General features: G+C 30.9%; 3 protein-coding genes across 8 annotated transcripts in view; 2 read left to right on the forward strand and 1 right to left on the reverse strand.

Moving 5' to 3' along the window:
- The window catches only part of LOC111427630 (protein Tob1-like), a 38822-nt gene extending 20243 nt beyond the window's left edge, over positions 1–18579 (reverse strand). The window contains exons 1-6 of one of the 2 annotated variants that reach the window (XM_071194089.1): positions 18462–18579; positions 18336–18402; positions 14551–14654; positions 4304–4540; positions 3949–4234; positions 1851–2033 (exon numbers count right to left, since the gene is read on the reverse strand). The gene's annotated coding sequence lies outside the window, so the exon portion shown is untranslated. Of the gene's footprint in view, positions 1–1850; positions 2034–3948; positions 4235–4303; positions 4541–14550; positions 14655–18335; positions 18403–18461 lie in introns of those variants that run through there. The other variant, XM_023062867.2, reaches the window with a different exon arrangement.
- On the forward strand, positions 6865–10757 carry LOC111427624 (uncharacterized). The gene is made up of 3 exons (XM_023062851.2): positions 6865–7758; positions 7807–9715; positions 9764–10757. The coding sequence occupies exons 1-3, from the start codon at positions 6994–6996 to the stop codon at positions 10705–10707; spliced, it is 3618 nt and encodes a 1205-aa protein (XP_022918619.2). The 5' UTR covers positions 6865–6993; the 3' UTR covers positions 10708–10757.
- On the forward strand, positions 11607–18728 carry LOC111427625 (uncharacterized). Of its 5 annotated transcripts, none has more exons than XM_023062854.2 (17): positions 11607–11757; positions 12072–12177; positions 12228–12313; positions 12369–12417; positions 12715–12793; positions 12847–12997; positions 13048–13279; positions 13767–14002; positions 14061–14181; positions 14270–14399; positions 14452–14893; positions 14946–15327; positions 15796–16166; positions 16222–16517; positions 17556–17934; positions 18005–18309; positions 18432–18728. In XM_023062854.2, exons 2-17 carry the CDS (start codon positions 12148–12150, stop codon positions 18515–18517), a joined length of 3375 nt encoding a protein of 1124 aa, XP_022918622.2. In that variant the 5' UTR covers positions 11607–11757; positions 12072–12147; the 3' UTR covers positions 18518–18728. The 5 variants fall into 5 exon arrangements, with proteins under 5 accessions (XP_022918622.2, XP_022918625.2, XP_022918624.2 ...); XM_023062857.2 differs by having other exon boundaries at positions 11658–11757; positions 12243–12313; XM_023062856.2 differs by lacking the exon at positions 11607–11757 and having other exon boundaries at positions 11964–12177; positions 12243–12313.
- Positions 18729–18762: the final 34 nt, after the last annotated feature.

The raw sequence follows: 18762 nt of genomic DNA on the forward strand, positions 1-18762 counted from the left end.
TAGGGCTTGTAATTCTGTTAATCACCCACTTGTTTACTTTTTCCTAGACTAGGAAGTACAAGAGTGGATTTTTGCTACTTTTTCAGATATTGACTTTATATGGCATTCTAAGATCTGCATTCCGAGTAAACTGAGATGCTTTGTAGATATGCAGAATTTTGGCGCTTGTTATCTCGTTCCAGGAGTCTGAGCTGAACCTAAACTAACAAAATCCAATCGTAAGGCATCTCAATAATAACCTAACCACAAATCAACTTCAAACCCACCTAATATAATCTAAAGGCTAACGAACCCTAATTCCAGAGCAAATCTACCCCAACCCAAAAGCAACCCAAATCCACCTAAATATATCTATAAACATGATATCAATATTATCCAAATGATATGATATGATCCAATGTGAATCAAAATTTTAGCTATTTCTGGCAGCTGAATTCCAAATTGAGCCAAGAAGATTTATGAAAATGTGTCCTCCTGTAATAACGAAAAAGATTTCTTCTTTATTTTTAAATTACTTGCGCATAACACGGCATGTGGAAACCAAACATATCATTTTGACATACCCAAGGATGATTTAGCCATAAACAACTCGGACTATATTGTAAATCTGGTTCTTCAGATATTGGTAGATATTTATTTGATAATTTAAATATTGCCTTAAAGTCTTGAATTAAATTTGTAACTAAAATATCAATTTAATGTATAAGTAAATTTTTAATAATTTAATGTCAAATTGGCAATTACACTGAGTAAAATATCGCCGTTTTCAAGTTGCAATTGAGCGTGGGCGAGTTGAACTGACAAAATCATGTGTTTTTGGCAAAAGAGACGAAAGTCAGAAAAGAGGAACCTTGTATTGTTGTTGTTCCAATCCAGAAATAAACCGCAGTATAAAATAACCCTATTACAAAACGAGAAAGAATTCCTCGAAAAATCTCTTTATTTCTAAAAAAAGGATGTTTGATTTAAATACGCTAAATATTGCATCGTTTCGTTTTATTTGTTATTACCTTTTAAGCTTTTATAGATTTTTATCACTTTTTATTACCTTGTTATCACCTTTTGTATTTTTTTAAGGAACAAAAGCGAGATTTTTTATTATTATTAGGTATTTGCAAAATACTTTAGAGTTTTAGTTCTAAACAGAAATCCATTTTTACCAAAAAAATTATAATATTATTCCCATCTCAGCATTGAAACGAAACAATTAAAATTATTATTACAATTGCATGGCATTGAATTCGTTCCATTGTTGATATTTATTAAACATTGGAAATGAACCTGGCGCTGAGTTTATTGTTTGTTAAACAAACAACAATAAAATTAAACCGATATTCGCTGGGTTTTGTTGTAAAATCAAGTTTTTAATAATAAATTCAACCAGACTAATTTATTTATTGTTACTTATAAATGAAAAATACGGTTATTTGCGCCTTAACTTTATCTTTTTACTCACTACGAATAAAATTAGATTTTATTCGATCGCTAAAAAATATAACACTCGGTTTGTATCGTTCGTTTACAATATAAAATTAAAAATCTCACTCACGTATACCATTTATTATTATTGTTGACCGTGGACCATTATTTGCTTTTATAATTAGCAAAATTACAACTCGTTTTTGAAAGTATTCACAAAACGAGCCCATAAAAGAAACGACGATTGCATAACGTTCGTTTTAAATTCAGTTTGACATTAAAACATATATTTTTTTCCTTTAGCAAAAAGATAAGAGATTTTTTCCTTTAATCTCAAGATTTGTTAGATGAAGATTGTCTAAATAGAGTACGTCGATCCCAACGAAGAGACAAACATGAAACGCGAGAGAGAAAATCTCGTGTGTACGTACATTACGGTGGCGATGGAGCTCCGTTTTATGTGTATATGGGGTCGTGGACACCGCTCGACGCCGTTGCTGTCGACGAAATGTCTTGTCGTTGTCGTTCTCGACGTCATCCATTTATTTTCTAACGTTTTAAAAAGGACGAACGAACCGTCGCAAAGCTATTCTTAGATACAAACGATGTCTCATCTAAAAACATAAAATTATAAAAAAAAATTAGTTATAATTCCACTATATTATTGATAAAATTCCAATTGTAAATGATTTCATTTTTTGTTTAATTAAGATATCAAATATTATCTAAGAAACTTGTATTAAGGGATTTTATTAAAGATTTATACAGATTATATTTAATTTGCAAAACTTTTTAAAATTCAAATTAGAAAAAAAAACGTAATCAGTGTACTGAGAATAACAATGAGAATGGTTTAACAGGTCAAGAGTGTTGAGTACCCACACTCACTTACACAAAATACAAATAAACAGTTTTTTTAGTTGCGTGAATCGCGACAACGCAATAAGGGGGCTCTTATGACACGGTTTAATTTCTATTGTAAATAATCCAAGGTTGACGATACGCAAAAGATAACGTATTTTTTTAATAATTCTTATTTAGAAAATAAAATGCAAATAAAACGTTACTACATAGTAAACAGCGCGGTTTAATATATTTTTTTAATATAAAGTCTAATTTTAATATAATTTAATATATAAATTGATTTCCACTCAACTCATTAACAATACCTAAAATGTTTCTCAAATCAAGAAGGTTTAGTCGGATTTGCTTTTTGTATATTCATGCTGATAGGAATAGAAAATTATTTCTTTTAAAGTATTAGATGTAAATATAAGCCAAGAAATATTATTATTTACATTTCATTTGGGAAAACACCTTCTTAAGGAAATTTATTGAGTATAACAGCATGATCACCAGCACAGGTATTAATGACGCTCTTTTTCTTCAAGTACTGATCGTACAAATTGGTTTCCTCGATTTTATTTGCAATCTCCGTCACTATGCTCACCTTATTCCCTTATTAGTTCATTTTCTTATTGATTATTTTCTAGTTAATCATTTTCCATATTGCCTTTTGAACGTTGCTTACTTTTGCAGTCAATTTTTTATTTTTCTTATACTAATGCGTTGTATATATAAATTATAACTCTATTAAGTCTTTTGTGTATTTATATTAAGAATAATTCGCAAGATAATGCGAAAATGAAAGAAAATGTAAAAAAAAGCGTTGACGTTTTGAAACGTCAAATTTGACAGAGAAAGTTTAATTAAAATGAAATTGTATTTGTAGTTAAAATAATATATCATGTTTTGTGACCTGTAAATATACAATATTCGCACTACACATAGGGCGTGGGGTTGATTATCAAAGTGGGTCAAATTGGTAAAGTTCCAGATCTGACTGCCTCCACTGGGCACTCTCTTTCTCTTTATTTATCTCTATCTTTCTATCTTTCTCGATGGAGTTTTCGCCCTCGCGTCCATCCGGTCCCATCCCGCGCGTTCTACCGATCCGGGGTTGCACACGCCCAAAGCATCGATTAGAGAGGACATCCTCTCCCTATAATCCAACATTTCTTGTTCTCAAAAAATCCGTATAATTATTTTGTATGCATTATGCATAATATTTTGATGTAACTAATCCATGTGGGTTTAACTAATGTGACCTTAAAAAAGGAGTACGCAAACATACAACAGAATCGTGCCGTTGCATAATGGGCGGTTTTATTTAGGTCGTTTTCGATTCGTTTTCTTTAAAGAGAAAAATAATTTTTATGATTTTCTAAATAACAATGCACAAAACATTTATTTGAAATTTATTCTATGAAGCGAATTTATTAAAAATAATTTTAAATTTTCATTATTTTTTTGACGTCATCTTATTTTCGTTTGTAGAATCAATAAACAAGACGACGCAAAACATTTACTCTTCTGATTAGTCAATTAAACGAAACGAAAACGATCCAATAAGCTTAAATTAACATCTCGATGTGGCTCTTTTAAGAAACATTTTTAAGAATTCCGTTTTGATTAGTTTCTACGTTTATTAAGTTACGGAAAAAAAATCGAATAATTAATTTTTTATACCTTCAAACGCACATTTAGGAATCTGGATTTTGGCCACGTGCAGGTTGCACCGAGGGTATCGAGACGACAGAGGGTGGGGAGGACGCAAGCTGCGCCCCTGACGTCAGAACGGGGGCTCTGCCGGTTCTCTCTAAAATGTCAGAGTTCGCCAGCAGTTGCGGTGGTGGTAATCGATATAGCAGCGAACACCCGGGATTCTCCAACCGTCCAAGGTTGTCATTTCAAATTCTCTTCCTGAAAAACTTCGACTTTGAGTGTCAACAACTCAATCTAAATTAACAATAATCTGTAATAAAGAACAAAAACAATTTATAACTTGTATATGTAGAAAAATTTTGAAATAAATTTGTACTACCTGAAATTATGAGGGGGTGAAGGTGAAGTGCATGGACACGTGTAATACCGTAGAGAACGGCACGTGACTGCACATGACTCCGCAAATCTCGAATTCCTATTTTAGAACCTAACTTATGGTCGACGAGAGAATCTCTTCGCCCGTTTTAATGTTACGAAGTGGTTTCCCTCTTGTGTAACGGCATGCACGTGTGAAAATCAACGTCACCAATTAAATTACAAACCTCAAAAAGGAAATCTTTAAGATTAATTAAATTTTGTATTCATTTAATTTGACAGTTAATTGACGTTCAATTAATAAGTCATTATATCAACAAAAAAAAACAGAGATGGCGTTTTTAAGTTTTAAATTTATTTGAATATATTTTTATAAATTACGATTTAATATGTATTTTGTTAATAAAAATAATTAATTAAATAAAATTAAATTTATTTCTACTTAAATTGATGTTAATTTTTTAATTAAATTTTAAATCATTATAAATAAATTAATAGGGGTGGGGTTATTTATAAGATTGGCGCGAAATTTAAAAATTTGAATTTTATAAGGGAAAAATTCAAATCTTATTGAAACTACACCTATAAATTAGAATATTACACCCTGAATATACTAATTTATATGCAAAACGTGTTCTAGAACACGGTTGTGATGTAAATCGGTTTTCGATCGTTGTCGTTGGGCTGCCATCAATGTCTACTTCACGTGTAAAGTTTAATCAAAGGGTTTTAGAATTAGAACGTGTCCATAAATATCTTTGTAAAACCGATTAATAATAAGCCTCCGATATTTCCTTGTGTCAGCGTCATTAATATTTCTTGAAAATCTATTTTATTCAATTCAAAGATGTATGTAAATGACAGTTTAAATTTAAATCTTGGTTTAATTTCGTCTTGAGAATAAGGAAAATTGATGTTTTTGCCCTTCGAGAAGATGAAGATTGTGCGAAACCCGCTGACGTAAACGCCATGCGTTCACGATGACGATAATTTTATTTTTTTATAGCTGGTTAACCTACGCCAAAAACAACGATTGTTGGAAGAGAACAATGAGATTGGATCACAAAAACCGAGTTGTTATTTTTTATTTCTTATTTTTTTTGCTCTTTATATAAATAAAATGAAATACGTAAGAGGAAAAAAGTTAGATGGAAAATTTGCGTAAAAAAAAATGTTAAATAAACCGATTAGATAAACGGGACAGTTCCACCCTAAGTTTGACCCGAAATGGGATTGTGGGTCGAGGTCAGGGGTGGGCTGGTCGATGCAGCGTTTCTGCGCAAACCAGCAAACCCGTGCATTATTCTACAAGAAAAAAATAGTCTATTAAACGATTTAATTTAAAATTATGATATAATTTTATGAATAAATTGAGTGTATTACGAATAAAGATATTATAGGCTATATACAAGTGTTTCAAAATTAATGCGAAAGATCTCAAGGGGTGATTTTTCAGTGAAAATTACGGTGTCTTATAAAACTCGTAATAATAATAATAATAATAAATAAAATGTCATTTTATTAGCAACAGTTATCTGCCAAATTTCATTCTTCTAAATTCCCGCTTAGTGGATTTATTAAATAAAAATGATTTTTTCCCTAACTTCAGACGGCTGTAACTCGGTGGGAAAGAGGTTTTGAACAAAAAGTTATATGAAAGACCCCTCTTAATTTTTCATGAAAAATCGCCCCTTCAAATCCTTCGCATCAATTTAGCAACAGCCTGTATAAGTATAAAAGATAATATTTTGGAGGTTATGTTAATAATTATTACTCCAATCAAAAAATGTTTCAAACAATATTTGCTCAAAATTTAATAAGGAATAACTTTTGTTAAAATTATTTTCTGAAATTACCGTTAAATATCACTATATATAAGTACAAAAGGTAATATTTGAGGTTACGTTAATAATTATTACTCGAATCAAAAAATGTTTCAAATAATATTTGTTAAGAATTTAATAAGAAATAACTTTTATTTAAATGATTTTCTGAAATTCCCGATATATATCGCTATATATAAGTATACAAAGTAACATTTGAGGTTATGTTAATAATTATGACACCAATTAAGAAATGTTTAAAATAATTTGTTTGAGTGTATTTTTAATTTTTAAATATTCACTTTATCTGTTATTAGATTAAGTTTGAAGTTGAATTTCCTATATAAATAATTTATTTGAAAAAATGACAACAAAACATAATTTTATTTTGAGGTTATGTTTCAATTTAACATCAAAATTTCAATTTAGAGGTTAGATTTGCTTGAATCGATTCTGCTATACACGAATATTTTTTTAATAAGAAGTATAAAGTAACGTTATGTTGTAATTATCATAATTAATAGTAATTAGTTACTCATTTTTTTTGCAGGAATTAAATTATCCTTAAACTCCTAAATTCTCTTTAAAAATCGAAATAAAAAGGAATAAACGAAGTGGTACGTAGTATATTTCAGGGGAATTTCAGGGCGAACGGATCGAATGAGATCATAAGGTCAAATGTCGAAAGTTCGCGAATCGTGTTTGACCTGCCAAAACATCTTCAACCTCACTCAACATTTTTTTCAAAATTTTTTTCCAGAGTGATATTTTCGAATATCTACATGAAAAAAAAACAAAAAATCAAATTGTTTTGTTGACGTTTTTCTTGACACCGAAACGTGACGTATTCTAAAAGAATAAAACTCTTAAAATGTCCGAAATCGAATCTTCTTCAAAAGTCTCACCCCGAAAAGACCTATTTCCACAAATGGAATCTGTTCTTCAAGAACACTCAACCGGTATCAAAGTTTTCGGTTCCGAAGAAGACGAGGTTTTATGTCTTTATCATTACCCTCCCGAGAGTCATCGAAACGAAGATAAATTGAGTACTTCGTCTTTGAACATCATCGAAAAATTAAAAAAGCATACTTCAACTAATGATATTCCTATCGATATTATTAATGTTATGGATAAAGCTCGGATTATTAACGAACGCAATAATGGTATGAATAAAGAGAAAGTTGAAAGATTCAAATTGTTTAGGTCGACGTCTTCGCTTGATGCAAAAAGGTGCTCATTGTGTTTTGAGGAGAGAAATAAACTTTATAGCACATCTTATGCCAGTACAGAAAAAACATATTCGAATGTTAATTTAGGACATCCCGCGTATGTACCAAAAAATGTACCACTTTTGGTACCGAAAAATAATTACGTTCAACAAATGCAACCGTTAATTGAAGATAAAGAAAGAAATGATTGCCAACAGTTTCAAAATTACCAAAATGAAGCAGTTTTGCAACAACAAGAATTTGTAAGTTATCATCCAAATCAGTGTTATGAAAACTTAATAAATAGAAATGTTGGTCAATCTTCGCCGATGATGTCAAATTATCATCAAGAATATGTTCAGTCTCCTGGTTGGAATGGTTGCTATCAAAATAATGTTCATCAAGTTTATAATGCCCCAGCAATGATGGTGAGTTAAAATGTGAGTTTTAATTTGAAATTAAAATATTTTTTTTAGTATTCTCATCCTCCATTGTTGAATGCAAATTATAACCAAATGCAACCCCCTGTTGGGTTATCATACAATGGTTTGGTAAGCAATCAAAACAATTATCATCAAGTATACGGTTCATTTGCACCACAAGAATCACAAGAAATGAAGATAAACTATTATCAAACTCAACCCGTCAACACAAATATTGTTTATCAAAATCATTTAGCCCCTCAAACAAAATATGTTGTCCCTCCCTTATTGTTGAATGAAGTTAACGAAGTTAAATCGAAACCTCAAATACCTCAAGCTCCGAGTGATGTCTCGGGGAGACGACATCATCAAGTTAAAAACGAAAATAGTGCGTATAAATTAATTATGAAACCCATTAAAGAGGATGTCCCGATAAAACCTAAAAAGTCTCATCGAAATGATCACAACAAAATTTATAGTTATGAAGAGGTTTATCACGAATTACAACCTCCATCGGATCAGGAACAACAAAAACATGGGGAATATGACAAGAATTATAATCGTCATAAATATGAGGAGAGAAGAACGAAAAAAATCGATAACGAAGATTCTTCTAATGATGATTATGAAGTGGAGGTGCCAAAAAAACATTATCGTCGTAATAGATGTAAAAAAACAATTTTAGATGTTGAACCTTCTGATGAAGATGATGTGAAACCCAAAATTCATCATCATTCAAGAAAGGTAAAGAATTGTCCTCGTTATGAAGGTAATGTTGTGGATAATGATGTTACTCATGAAGTAGAGGTGCAAAAAGAGCGTTATCATCATGAAGGAAGGAAAGAAAAACGAAATCATGCCAGAAAATCAGAAAAGATCCAGAACCAAGAAGTTCAGTCACAGAAGCATCATCAAAGTAGGAGAAAAAAACACACTGAGATTCATTATGAATCGAAAAAAGAAAAGAGTCACCTTGATATGAGGAAACAAAAAGAGTCAGAAAGAAAAGATGTTCAATATCATGTTAAAAAATCAATTCCAAAAGATGAATCTTTTCATCATCTTGAAAATATTGGAAAACCTTTACCAGAAGCCATCGAAATAAAGGTTACAGTTGATCCAAAATTTATACGTCGAAATAAAAAGCGTAGAAAATCAATCCATTATAACAAAGACTATGGGAAAACAAGCATGAATATAAATCAAGATCTTTTAGAAACGAAAACTTTTTCGGATTTGGAAGAATTTTATTCAACAATGGAGGTTCCGCGAATAATTCGAATCGAAACGAATAAAAATCTGTATAAAGATATCAACGAGGAAAGATTGAAAAATAATAACGCTCCACTAATTGGACTTTGGTACCACAATAAACTTTTCGAAAAAATCCCATCTCCAAGATGTCGAAGGTCGTCTAAGTATCCAATTTATTACAAAGCTTCTCGTTCGCGAACCAATTATGTGAGAGATAAATTTAAATGGGAATCAACAAATTTAATACCTATTTCTTTAATTAAATCCCCATCATCTGAAGTTTACTCCGATTTTGATTGCTCTTCATTAACCAGCGAAAATCAGGAAGTTTTAGACGCTGAAGAATTGGGTACTTTAGAAAATGATAAATATATAAGTGACGCTAAACCGGAAAGTGAGAATGAAAGTGAAGAAGATGATGTTGAGAATGAAATTGATGATGATGGAGTTGAAGAAGAGGTTGAAGAAGAAGAAGTTGAAGAAGATGAAATTGAAGAAAATGAGGTTGAAGAAGACGAAGTTGAAGAAGGCGAAGTTGAAGAAGATGAGGTCGAAGAAGATGAGGTTGAAGAAGATGAGGTTGAAGAAGATGAAGTTGAAGATGATGAAATTGAAGATGACGAAATTTCACATAGCGCGGTTTACGGTTCTCGATCAAAAAAAGTTTCTAAACTTAAAGTAACTTTTGCTAAAAGTTTAGATATTGCAGGTAAATCAAAAAATTTTATAAATTTCAAAAATTAAAAAAAAATTTTAGATACACGATCGATAAATGAAGAAATTGATGATGAAGTCGAAGAAGATTCTGTTAAAGCTGTTTCCGATGTTGAGGAAGCCGTTGAAGATGTTAAAATCGATCGAGTTTCGCAACAGTGTAATGTTACTGAAAGTGTTCAACTTGAAAAAATTAAAAAAACTAAAAACCACCGAGTTCCAGAAATGGTTCAAAAATTTGAATCAAACATATCCAAAAAAAATAATGCTAAAAAAGTAAAAGAAATACATGGTAATCCACATAAGCACAGAGAACAACCACCGAAAAAACATAAATTTGTTGAAAAATATGATGTTAATTGTGACACTATTCAGTCAAGTTCATCGTTATATGACATTGAATCATTACCAACTGATATAAACTTACAACAGGTGCCAACACCAGAAAATAAAAACGTCGTTTACACACCAGAAAGTTTTAAACAAACTATAAGACAATACGTTATAACAATATATGAATTGCAAAATGCATCAGAAGAAATGATAGACGCCAAATATGAAGAGTTTAAAAATGCGTGTTATCAAATGGGGTACGGTCATTATTTTGAAACGTATCAAATTCCCGATATTAAACAAGAACCAGAAGACAATTTAAAACCACAAGAATATTTAACACAGGCAAATGTTAATCAAGAACAATATTTAAAATCGGAAGGATATTTAGGAGAAGATGAAAATTTGAGGCAAGAAAATTTGACACAAGATAATTTGAGACAAGATTATTTGTTGCAAGAAGAAATTTTAAAACAAGAAGTACATTCAAAAGATTTAAATTTAAATACGGATGAAAATCAAACACAAGTGGTACCAACAAAACCTACAAAACTGAGAGTAAAAAAATCACGAAAATCATCAAAACCTGTTCAAAAATGTGGTGTTCAAGAACGTGGTCAACGTATTTGTAATCAATCAACAAATTTAGGATAAATAAAATATTAAAAAAATAATAAATAAAATAAAACATCTTTTATCAATTACTATATTCGTTTTATACCGGGAATTTCATAAAACTCGCAATATATGAATGAAGTAACCATAGTTGCAACATACATAAAATGCAACATACCTTAATAGTACAGGCATCGGGTAGTTTTGCAAAGAAAAAGTTTTGCTTGGAAAGGGTGACAGCCTTATGATAACTCTGAGTTTCCGTTATAAGAGACCCAAGGCTAAACCCCATTCTTTCTAGTTCTAAGTCTAGTGTTAGTTCTAGTTTTAGTTCAATAAGAATGTGCAACATAGTGATATTTTATGCTAACTAGCGTTACCTATCACCTACCAGCCGTCTTAAGAGAGGTACGGCTAAACGGAATGTTTCTAGGTCTAGTATTAGTTCTAGTGCTAGTGTTAGTGTAGTTTTATTTGTTATTTAGCGTTAAATTGATGTATACTTTTATTGAGCTATAACGGACACTGCGTTCCCAGTATTGATCCGTTATATCGAGGTTTTACTGTAATATGACTGTAACGTCAAATTATATTGACATGTTGCATTTTATGTGGTACAAAGTAAGTAGGTACGCCCAGGTTTCTATGGAAACATATTTTAATATATTGCATCTTGCATCTTAAGTGAAATTCACTGTATATTATGATTATTATGAAGCTAATTTCATGTGTCCCGTAACTATCATTGATATAATCTCTCATAGATGGCGCACTTACTATAATATCTTTTAAAATCCAATAATCAATAATTAAAAGCTAAAAAATGTGATCCACAAAATTGTATTCTAAAATATTAGTAATACTATTATAGATATCAATTTCACAACAAAATACATTTACGGTGCCATCTATTGCTGAAAGTGATAAATAATAATTGTCAAAATGACAGATGAGATATTAAATTCAATTTATTAGATGTGATACTAATATAAAGTTAATTAAAAAGAATTTTCAAGTTTTACCGGGAAACAATCAAAGGAAAAGTTTTTTTGGTTACTAAAAGCTTTGAGGAAGCTTACATCAAGAGCGGTAAGTACCTTTAGTGATGTTTCATTTCCAAAACAAAAAGACGAATTTTGATATAACCTATTTAATTTTTTTATTAAAAATTAATTAAACATTACATAATGTTAAATTTATAACTTTTCTTATTATTTATTTCTTTAAATGTTGACATTATTAATCATTTTAACCAACTGTTAAAATAAAAAACTCACTAAAAGTCACCAAAAAAATAATAAACATAACCTCACTTTTCTTTTGGTTTCCATTTATACGGCAAAATTAAATTTTGTAATTATTATAATTTGAAAATTAAACGATAAATTATTGTGTAACTTCAGCAAGAATTACTATAAATCTCATCAAATTACACCGTCGAAGAAAAAGAGGAAATTCCTAGTCCACTTGGAACAGATTATGACTAAAAATTTATATTCAGACGAAGAGGTGAGTTTGTACGATTTTTTATTTATTAATATACTCAATTTAAAATCAAGAACAATCCGTTTCAGAATTTGAATTCACAAGAATGTTCCGATAGCGATAAATACACACTGGATAATATTGACCTTCTTAATTTACCGTAAGAAATTTATTTACATATATATCTTTGTTAACTTTATTTGTTTGTGTTTTAGTATTAACTTCTGCACAAAGACTAGTCACGAAGAAAAACCACGTGGAAAGGTACAAGAAAGATCAATTTATTTTTTTAATTAATATGCCATTAAGTAATCTTGTCAAAGATGTCATGGCCCTTCCATATTATAAGTTTAATAATAAATAAGTTCAAAAATAACATCTTGACACTTGTCATGTTATGTTACATTATACTGGGGTAAAAAAATTAGATTTTTAAAGAAGTTTTTTTTGCAAATGTTATGTTGTTAAGTATTTATTAGCGACGTCAATATAAATTTAAGTTATTTAATAATTTATACCTAATACAGTTGTTAAATCAAATCAATGTTTTTTACACTTTAGAGAAATCCTAAAAAAGGTGAAGGAGGAGGAGGTGATTTTCCTTGGAAAGAAATAAATGATTATTATTCACCAACTAAAAGTAAATTTCTTTATTTTTACCTTTTATTTATTCTCACCTTTTTATCGTTTAAGGTACGACCACTTCAACCGATCCTCTTACTGAAAGAGGTCTTGTTTATGTGTATTCAGATAAAGAACAAAAAGAAAGAAGTTCTAAAATAGCCCATTTCGATAAATTCTTGGAAAGAAATTGTGATAAACCACCATCGGAAAAAAATTCAAAGTAAGGAAGAAAAACGAAAATATTTATAGTTTTATTAAGATTTGTTTAAGGAAGGAACCTTTTAGAAATCATACTGTTGAAAATCATCCAGCGTTTCCCTTCAGAAAAACACCAAGTGGAAATTTTAAAATTAGCTCAAAACAGGTTGCTTTTCAAACAAATAATTTAAGTGTATTAATTGCCGATCCAAAAAATACAACTGTTAACATTGAATCGGTCGATGAAATGCCTAGAGAAAAAGATTATACGCGACAAGCAGCTATGGATTCTATTATGAATCAGGTAAATTAATTTTAACATTTTTCTTTCATTGTTTCATCTCCCCCAAAAATAAAGAATAAGAATATTTTTATTAAATCATATATTACAATTTCAAATTCAAATCATGAACTAATTTTTATTATTGCTACTGATAATAATTTTTTGTTAATAATTTAATTACAACCTAACCTCATTTTTTTTAAATTTTCTTCTACATTTTCTCTGATTTTTAAAGACACAAATCAATGTGACATTTTTGCTGTCAAATTCGGGGAATGTTTTGTTGTATTTTTTTAAGTTAAGGGATATAATTTAAAAGAAATGGGCCCCCCACATAAAAGGGACTCGTCGAAGATCGTTCTTTTCGATCCGTACGATTTTGATAGTAGGTCTACTAGCGAAGATGATGGCGATGTACGTAATAAAAATAAATCAATAATTAAATTAAAATTTAATAATATAACAGCGTCAAAAATGATGAAATAAACTAATTTCTCGTAATTTAAAGGGTTTTGGTTACCCCTGGGGTTCTTTATTAGTCGGCAAATTGGCGGATGCTCCGATACGCAAAGAAAAGGAATCTTCGGAATACGAAGGAAAGGCTACACACGAAATATTAGATCCGGAGTTGAATTTAAATAGACTTGGATACACAACTGGTGATGCTATCGATTGGGGCGAAATCAAATTACCCGAAAAAAAGAATTTATATCTTGAGTTATACGCTCGAATTACAAATTTTACGTAAGAAATTAATCAATTTTAATTAATCGTAACCTTTTAATAACAAATATTCAATTAGTAACGCCGACTGCAAAATCTATATTGATAATGAGGAGTTTAATTGTCATCTACTCGTTTTACAATGTTATTCCGAGGTTTTTCATACTTATGTTGCCGTTAAAAAGGTTGAATTACCATCGGTAAGTTTAAATAATTTATTTAAATGACATTTAAAACCAACCATTAAAAAACACATTTACTAAAAATTAAAGATAAAATCGTTTACAGGATAAATGTAGCGCCCAATCTTTCGCTTTTATTTATGAATGGATGATAACAGGAGACCCATCTTATAGAGAATTAAATCGCGAAAATGTTTTAGATGTATTCAATGCGGCGAAATATTTAAAAATAAGAGGTAAAATTTCTAACTTCACTTACTCTTTTTTATTAAACAATTAATTTTTTAGATTTAATAGAACAATGTTGGGCTTTTATCGACAATCAAGAAGTTTTCTGCGAAGATACCGCTTTTCTTTTATATATAGATGCAAAAGAAAAAAATTTACCTGAAGTTCGGGAATTAATGTTACCGAGGATTCAACGTTTCTTCTTGATGTTGGTCAGCTCACAAGATTGGTTAGATTTGGATCTAGATGACGTTCAAAATTTTCTGCAATCAAATTATATTTGCGTTAATTGTGAAATGGAGGTGTTTATGTCAGCGGTTCGATGGCTAAAACAGGATTGGCCGGAAAGAGATTGCGTAAAAGTTCAATTGTTGAATTGTGTAAGATTTGGAAATATAGCTCCTTGGCAATTAGTTGATATTAAAAGAAACCCGGATAATCCCGACTTTAAAGAGCTTTCTAAAGATTCTGATATTTGTAAAATGATTGATGATGGATTAGCGTAAGGTAGTTTAACAAAGAAATTGTTTTATCTAAATTACTTTTAACTTTAGGTTCGTTATAATAAAATATTGGTATGGCCAAGAGAACGATGATTATCAACATTGGAATTCTATTTTAGCATTGAAAGAACCGGCAGCTAGGAATTGGAGTGGAATGGATAAAACTTATTTTACGTACCGTGAATTCTTAATTTATTTGGACCAATATAGAAGGGCACAAATGATTGAAAAAACAAAACCGACCCGGCAGACGAGACGATTCGGAAATCACCGCAGGTATGTCCCGGAGGCGATAAACGCGTCGCCGAGACAATCAATGGAGAGGTTACTACAAATTCAACAACAACAGCAACTCCAGCAGCAGCAGCAGTCGTCGTCGCCGACGGCTCCACGTCTACCGACCATGGACGAGTTCTTGGCCACCAGAAGAGCGGTAGGTAATGAAAACGACAAAAATCAACGTCGCGTTCGTAAGAAAATCAACTATGTCATGTCATGACTATTAAATAGGACACCATAAGGTGTCTTTAAATTCAATAATAAATAATTAAATACGCAAAAAATATAATTAGAAAAAATAGATTATTTGTAACTAACATCACTTTTTCATTGAAATTATTTATTATTTTTGTGGTGAGTATTTGAAATACATATTTATTATTTAATTAGTAAATAATTCTTAATGTTGTTAGGTACATATTAAAATGAATTTGTAGAAAAGGTAAGTTTTGCAATGTAAGTGCACATAACCTAAAAAAAAAAAATTAAGGTAAAAGTGGAAGCATTGTGGTGATAATTTTTGCAGCATCTTTAAAAGCACTTACAATGCAAAACTTTTACCTTTGTATTCGATCTTTATTTATTTAGGAAAAATAATATAAAATTTTCGTTTATTTCTTAGAAGGGAAAAGAAAAGTCAAAATCACCACTTTTCACATTGACAAACATCGGAGATGGTATTCCCAAACCAAAACGTGTTTTAACCCGTAATCACGCCGCTAGAATTATTCAAATCGCATTTAGAGCTTATTTAGCGCGAAAACAAATCAAGCGAAGACTACAACAAAAAGGGGCGGGTACGCAAAAATCGCGAAAAATGACATTTGCCGAACGTATGCTAAAGGAAAAACAAGAAAATTCGCATTTCGAAGCTAAAGAAAAAAAATTAAATAATAATGGTTTGTGTGGAATATCTGGCGAATCAACAGATTTATATTTTACAACGACAAAACAAAAAAATTTATTTTCAAACGTATTTAGACAAAAAGTTTCGTAAGTGGTTTCGAAAAAGATATGTTAGTTTATGTTAAATAAATCCCTTTTTTAGTTCTATAGATCGGACTAAACTTAGTACTTTCGGATCGATAGCTTCATCAACCATACCTTTATTACCAAGACAAGAAAGGTACTTAGATAGCACTTCGTTATTCTTAGCGGAACGTGAATCCGTTATGGTATTTGGTGGAATTGACCCTCACAGCGGATATGGTTCTGGCAGAAACACCGGAAAAGATATTTTTAGATATTTACCCGATGTAAACGTTTGGGAATATGTTGGGGAAATGCCAGCACCAAGAAATCATCATAATGTTGTTTTTATGGTTGGTAGAGTTTACATAGTAGGCAAGTATCAATGAAACCTTATTGGTTAAGTTGTTAAAATACCGGGAATTTCATAGAACTCGCAATACAGGGTCGGTGATATGTATGGAAACGGTCGGTTATCTCCTAAAGTAAGATAGCTAGCAAAAACCCCTTAACACATCTTGCGCGGGCACTTTGCCGCCAAGGTCTTACGGTGTAGCGGGTATCAATACCATGCAAAACGAGTTTAGTCGTTTCCCGCTGAAGATGTGAAATCCGCGCAAAACGAGTTTAGTCGAGTTTATGTGTTAAGATACAATAGTTTTAGTGTTTTTTAAATCTATTACAATAAAGACAAATTAAGTATACAAGGTCAGTCAAAAAGTTATGACGAAACCAAGTTGCGTTTTCTTTAATGGAACACCTGTATATTGTTTGGTTCATCTCGAAATTCTAAACAAAATTCATGTAGCACAGCATAAACCTAAACTTAACCGTTTTCGAGATATTGAACTTTAAAAATCACTCTTATAAATTACACAAAAATATTTTTGTCAATTATATTCATAATTCATCCAGGTACCTTTGAAAGTATTACATGAATTTCGTTTAGAAACTCGAGATGAACTGAAATTTGGAATAATATACAGAGTGTTCCATTAAAGAAAACGTAATTATGTTTCGTCATAAGTGAATGACTTGATTTAATTTGTCTTTATTGTAATAAATTTTAAAAAACACTAAACCTTAAATGATTACAATGCGTTCTGAGCAATTTCTTCGGTCATTGAGAAGCGAAAAATACTCACAATGCGTTGATGGTATTTAGATTTACTCAATAGACGAAATTAACCAATTTTGCACATGGACACCAAAAGGTACCAAGAACGCGTTGTGAGTATTTAACGTTTATTCAAAACACGTTGTGGACACCAAAAAGTATCCACAACGTGATGTGAGTATTTCACGGTTTCTGGGTAAAAATTTCGGACAATATCCGAAGTTGGATATTGCGAGTAACAGATATATATTTTTGTATATTACATCTTAAGTGAAATTCACTGTATTTTCCGTTAGGTGGATCAGATCCACGAGAAGACGAACTCAAAGGAAAGTCGGTTGTTGTTGATACAGTTTGGAGTTTTGATCCTGTTCAAAGAAGTTGGTTTAGTGAGGGTAGTTTACGAGTGCGTAGAAAAAACTTTGGATTAGTCGCTATTAAACAAAATATGTACGCTATTGGAGGACAAGATAAACATGCAAGGACTTTATCATCAGTTGAAAAATATAACCCGACGAGTGGTACTTGGGAATTTCAAGCGCCCATGTTAACTGCAAGAATGGGACTTTGTTGTGCAAAACATAAAGAAAAAATTTGGGCCGTTGGTGGAATGTCCGGATCGAAAAAAAAACCTTTAAGCGAATGCGTTGAAGTTTATGACCCAGATAAAAATCAGTACATACAATTTTGTTGTTTTTTTTTTTTCATAACCACACCTTATTACCCTAAAATTTTATCTTTTTAGATGGACTGAAATATCAAGAATACGATTTCCTCGTTGTTTTGCTACACTCTTTTCAATGTCTGATAAGCTCTACTTGATTGGAGGGGCTGGAAAAACGAACGATAGAGATAAAACAACGAGTAGTGTAAAAGAAATTGATTTATGGAATGAGGAATTAAGAGAATGGGAGTGCAAAACAGAAATGTCAATACCGAGGCATGGCCATTGTGTGGCTTATTTGGGTACACAGATTCTAATTATTGGTGGTGTTACTACGGTTTATATGAGAGCTTTAAGTAATACTGAATGTTATTGTACCAGTAGAGGTAAAAATACTAAAAATATACACAACCTTATTTTTTTACTTTGACTTGGTGATACAAAATTTGATTCCGCCATCTCTTAGTTGTCACCCAAATCTGAAATTATTTTTAAATATTTTTTTAAGGAACTTGGGTTCGAGGTATAGCTTGCTTACCAACGACTTTATCAGGACATGCAGCTGTAACATTACCCCCGGCTGTTTTAATGTAGTAATTTAGAAGTAGTAAACTAAATTGGAGTTGTTTTTCTGGTATATAAAACCTTGTACGTTCGGATGTTAGATGTCGCTACTAAAAGTTGGTTTTACACCGCCCAAACGAAAGGACAAATGGAATTATTTTCGTTCATTTGCGAGTTCAGCATTGATTTTTTTTGGATTACCCCTCGTGTATTTAATTTTTAAATAAAAACAATCAATCAAGTTATTTTTTTAATTTAAATAAAAGCGAGTAAAT

This window comes from Onthophagus taurus, chromosome 2 (genome assembly GCF_036711975.1).
Source record: "Onthophagus taurus isolate NC chromosome 2, IU_Otau_3.0, whole genome shotgun sequence".
Taxonomy (NCBI): domain Eukaryota; kingdom Metazoa; phylum Arthropoda; class Insecta; order Coleoptera; family Scarabaeidae; genus Onthophagus; species Onthophagus taurus.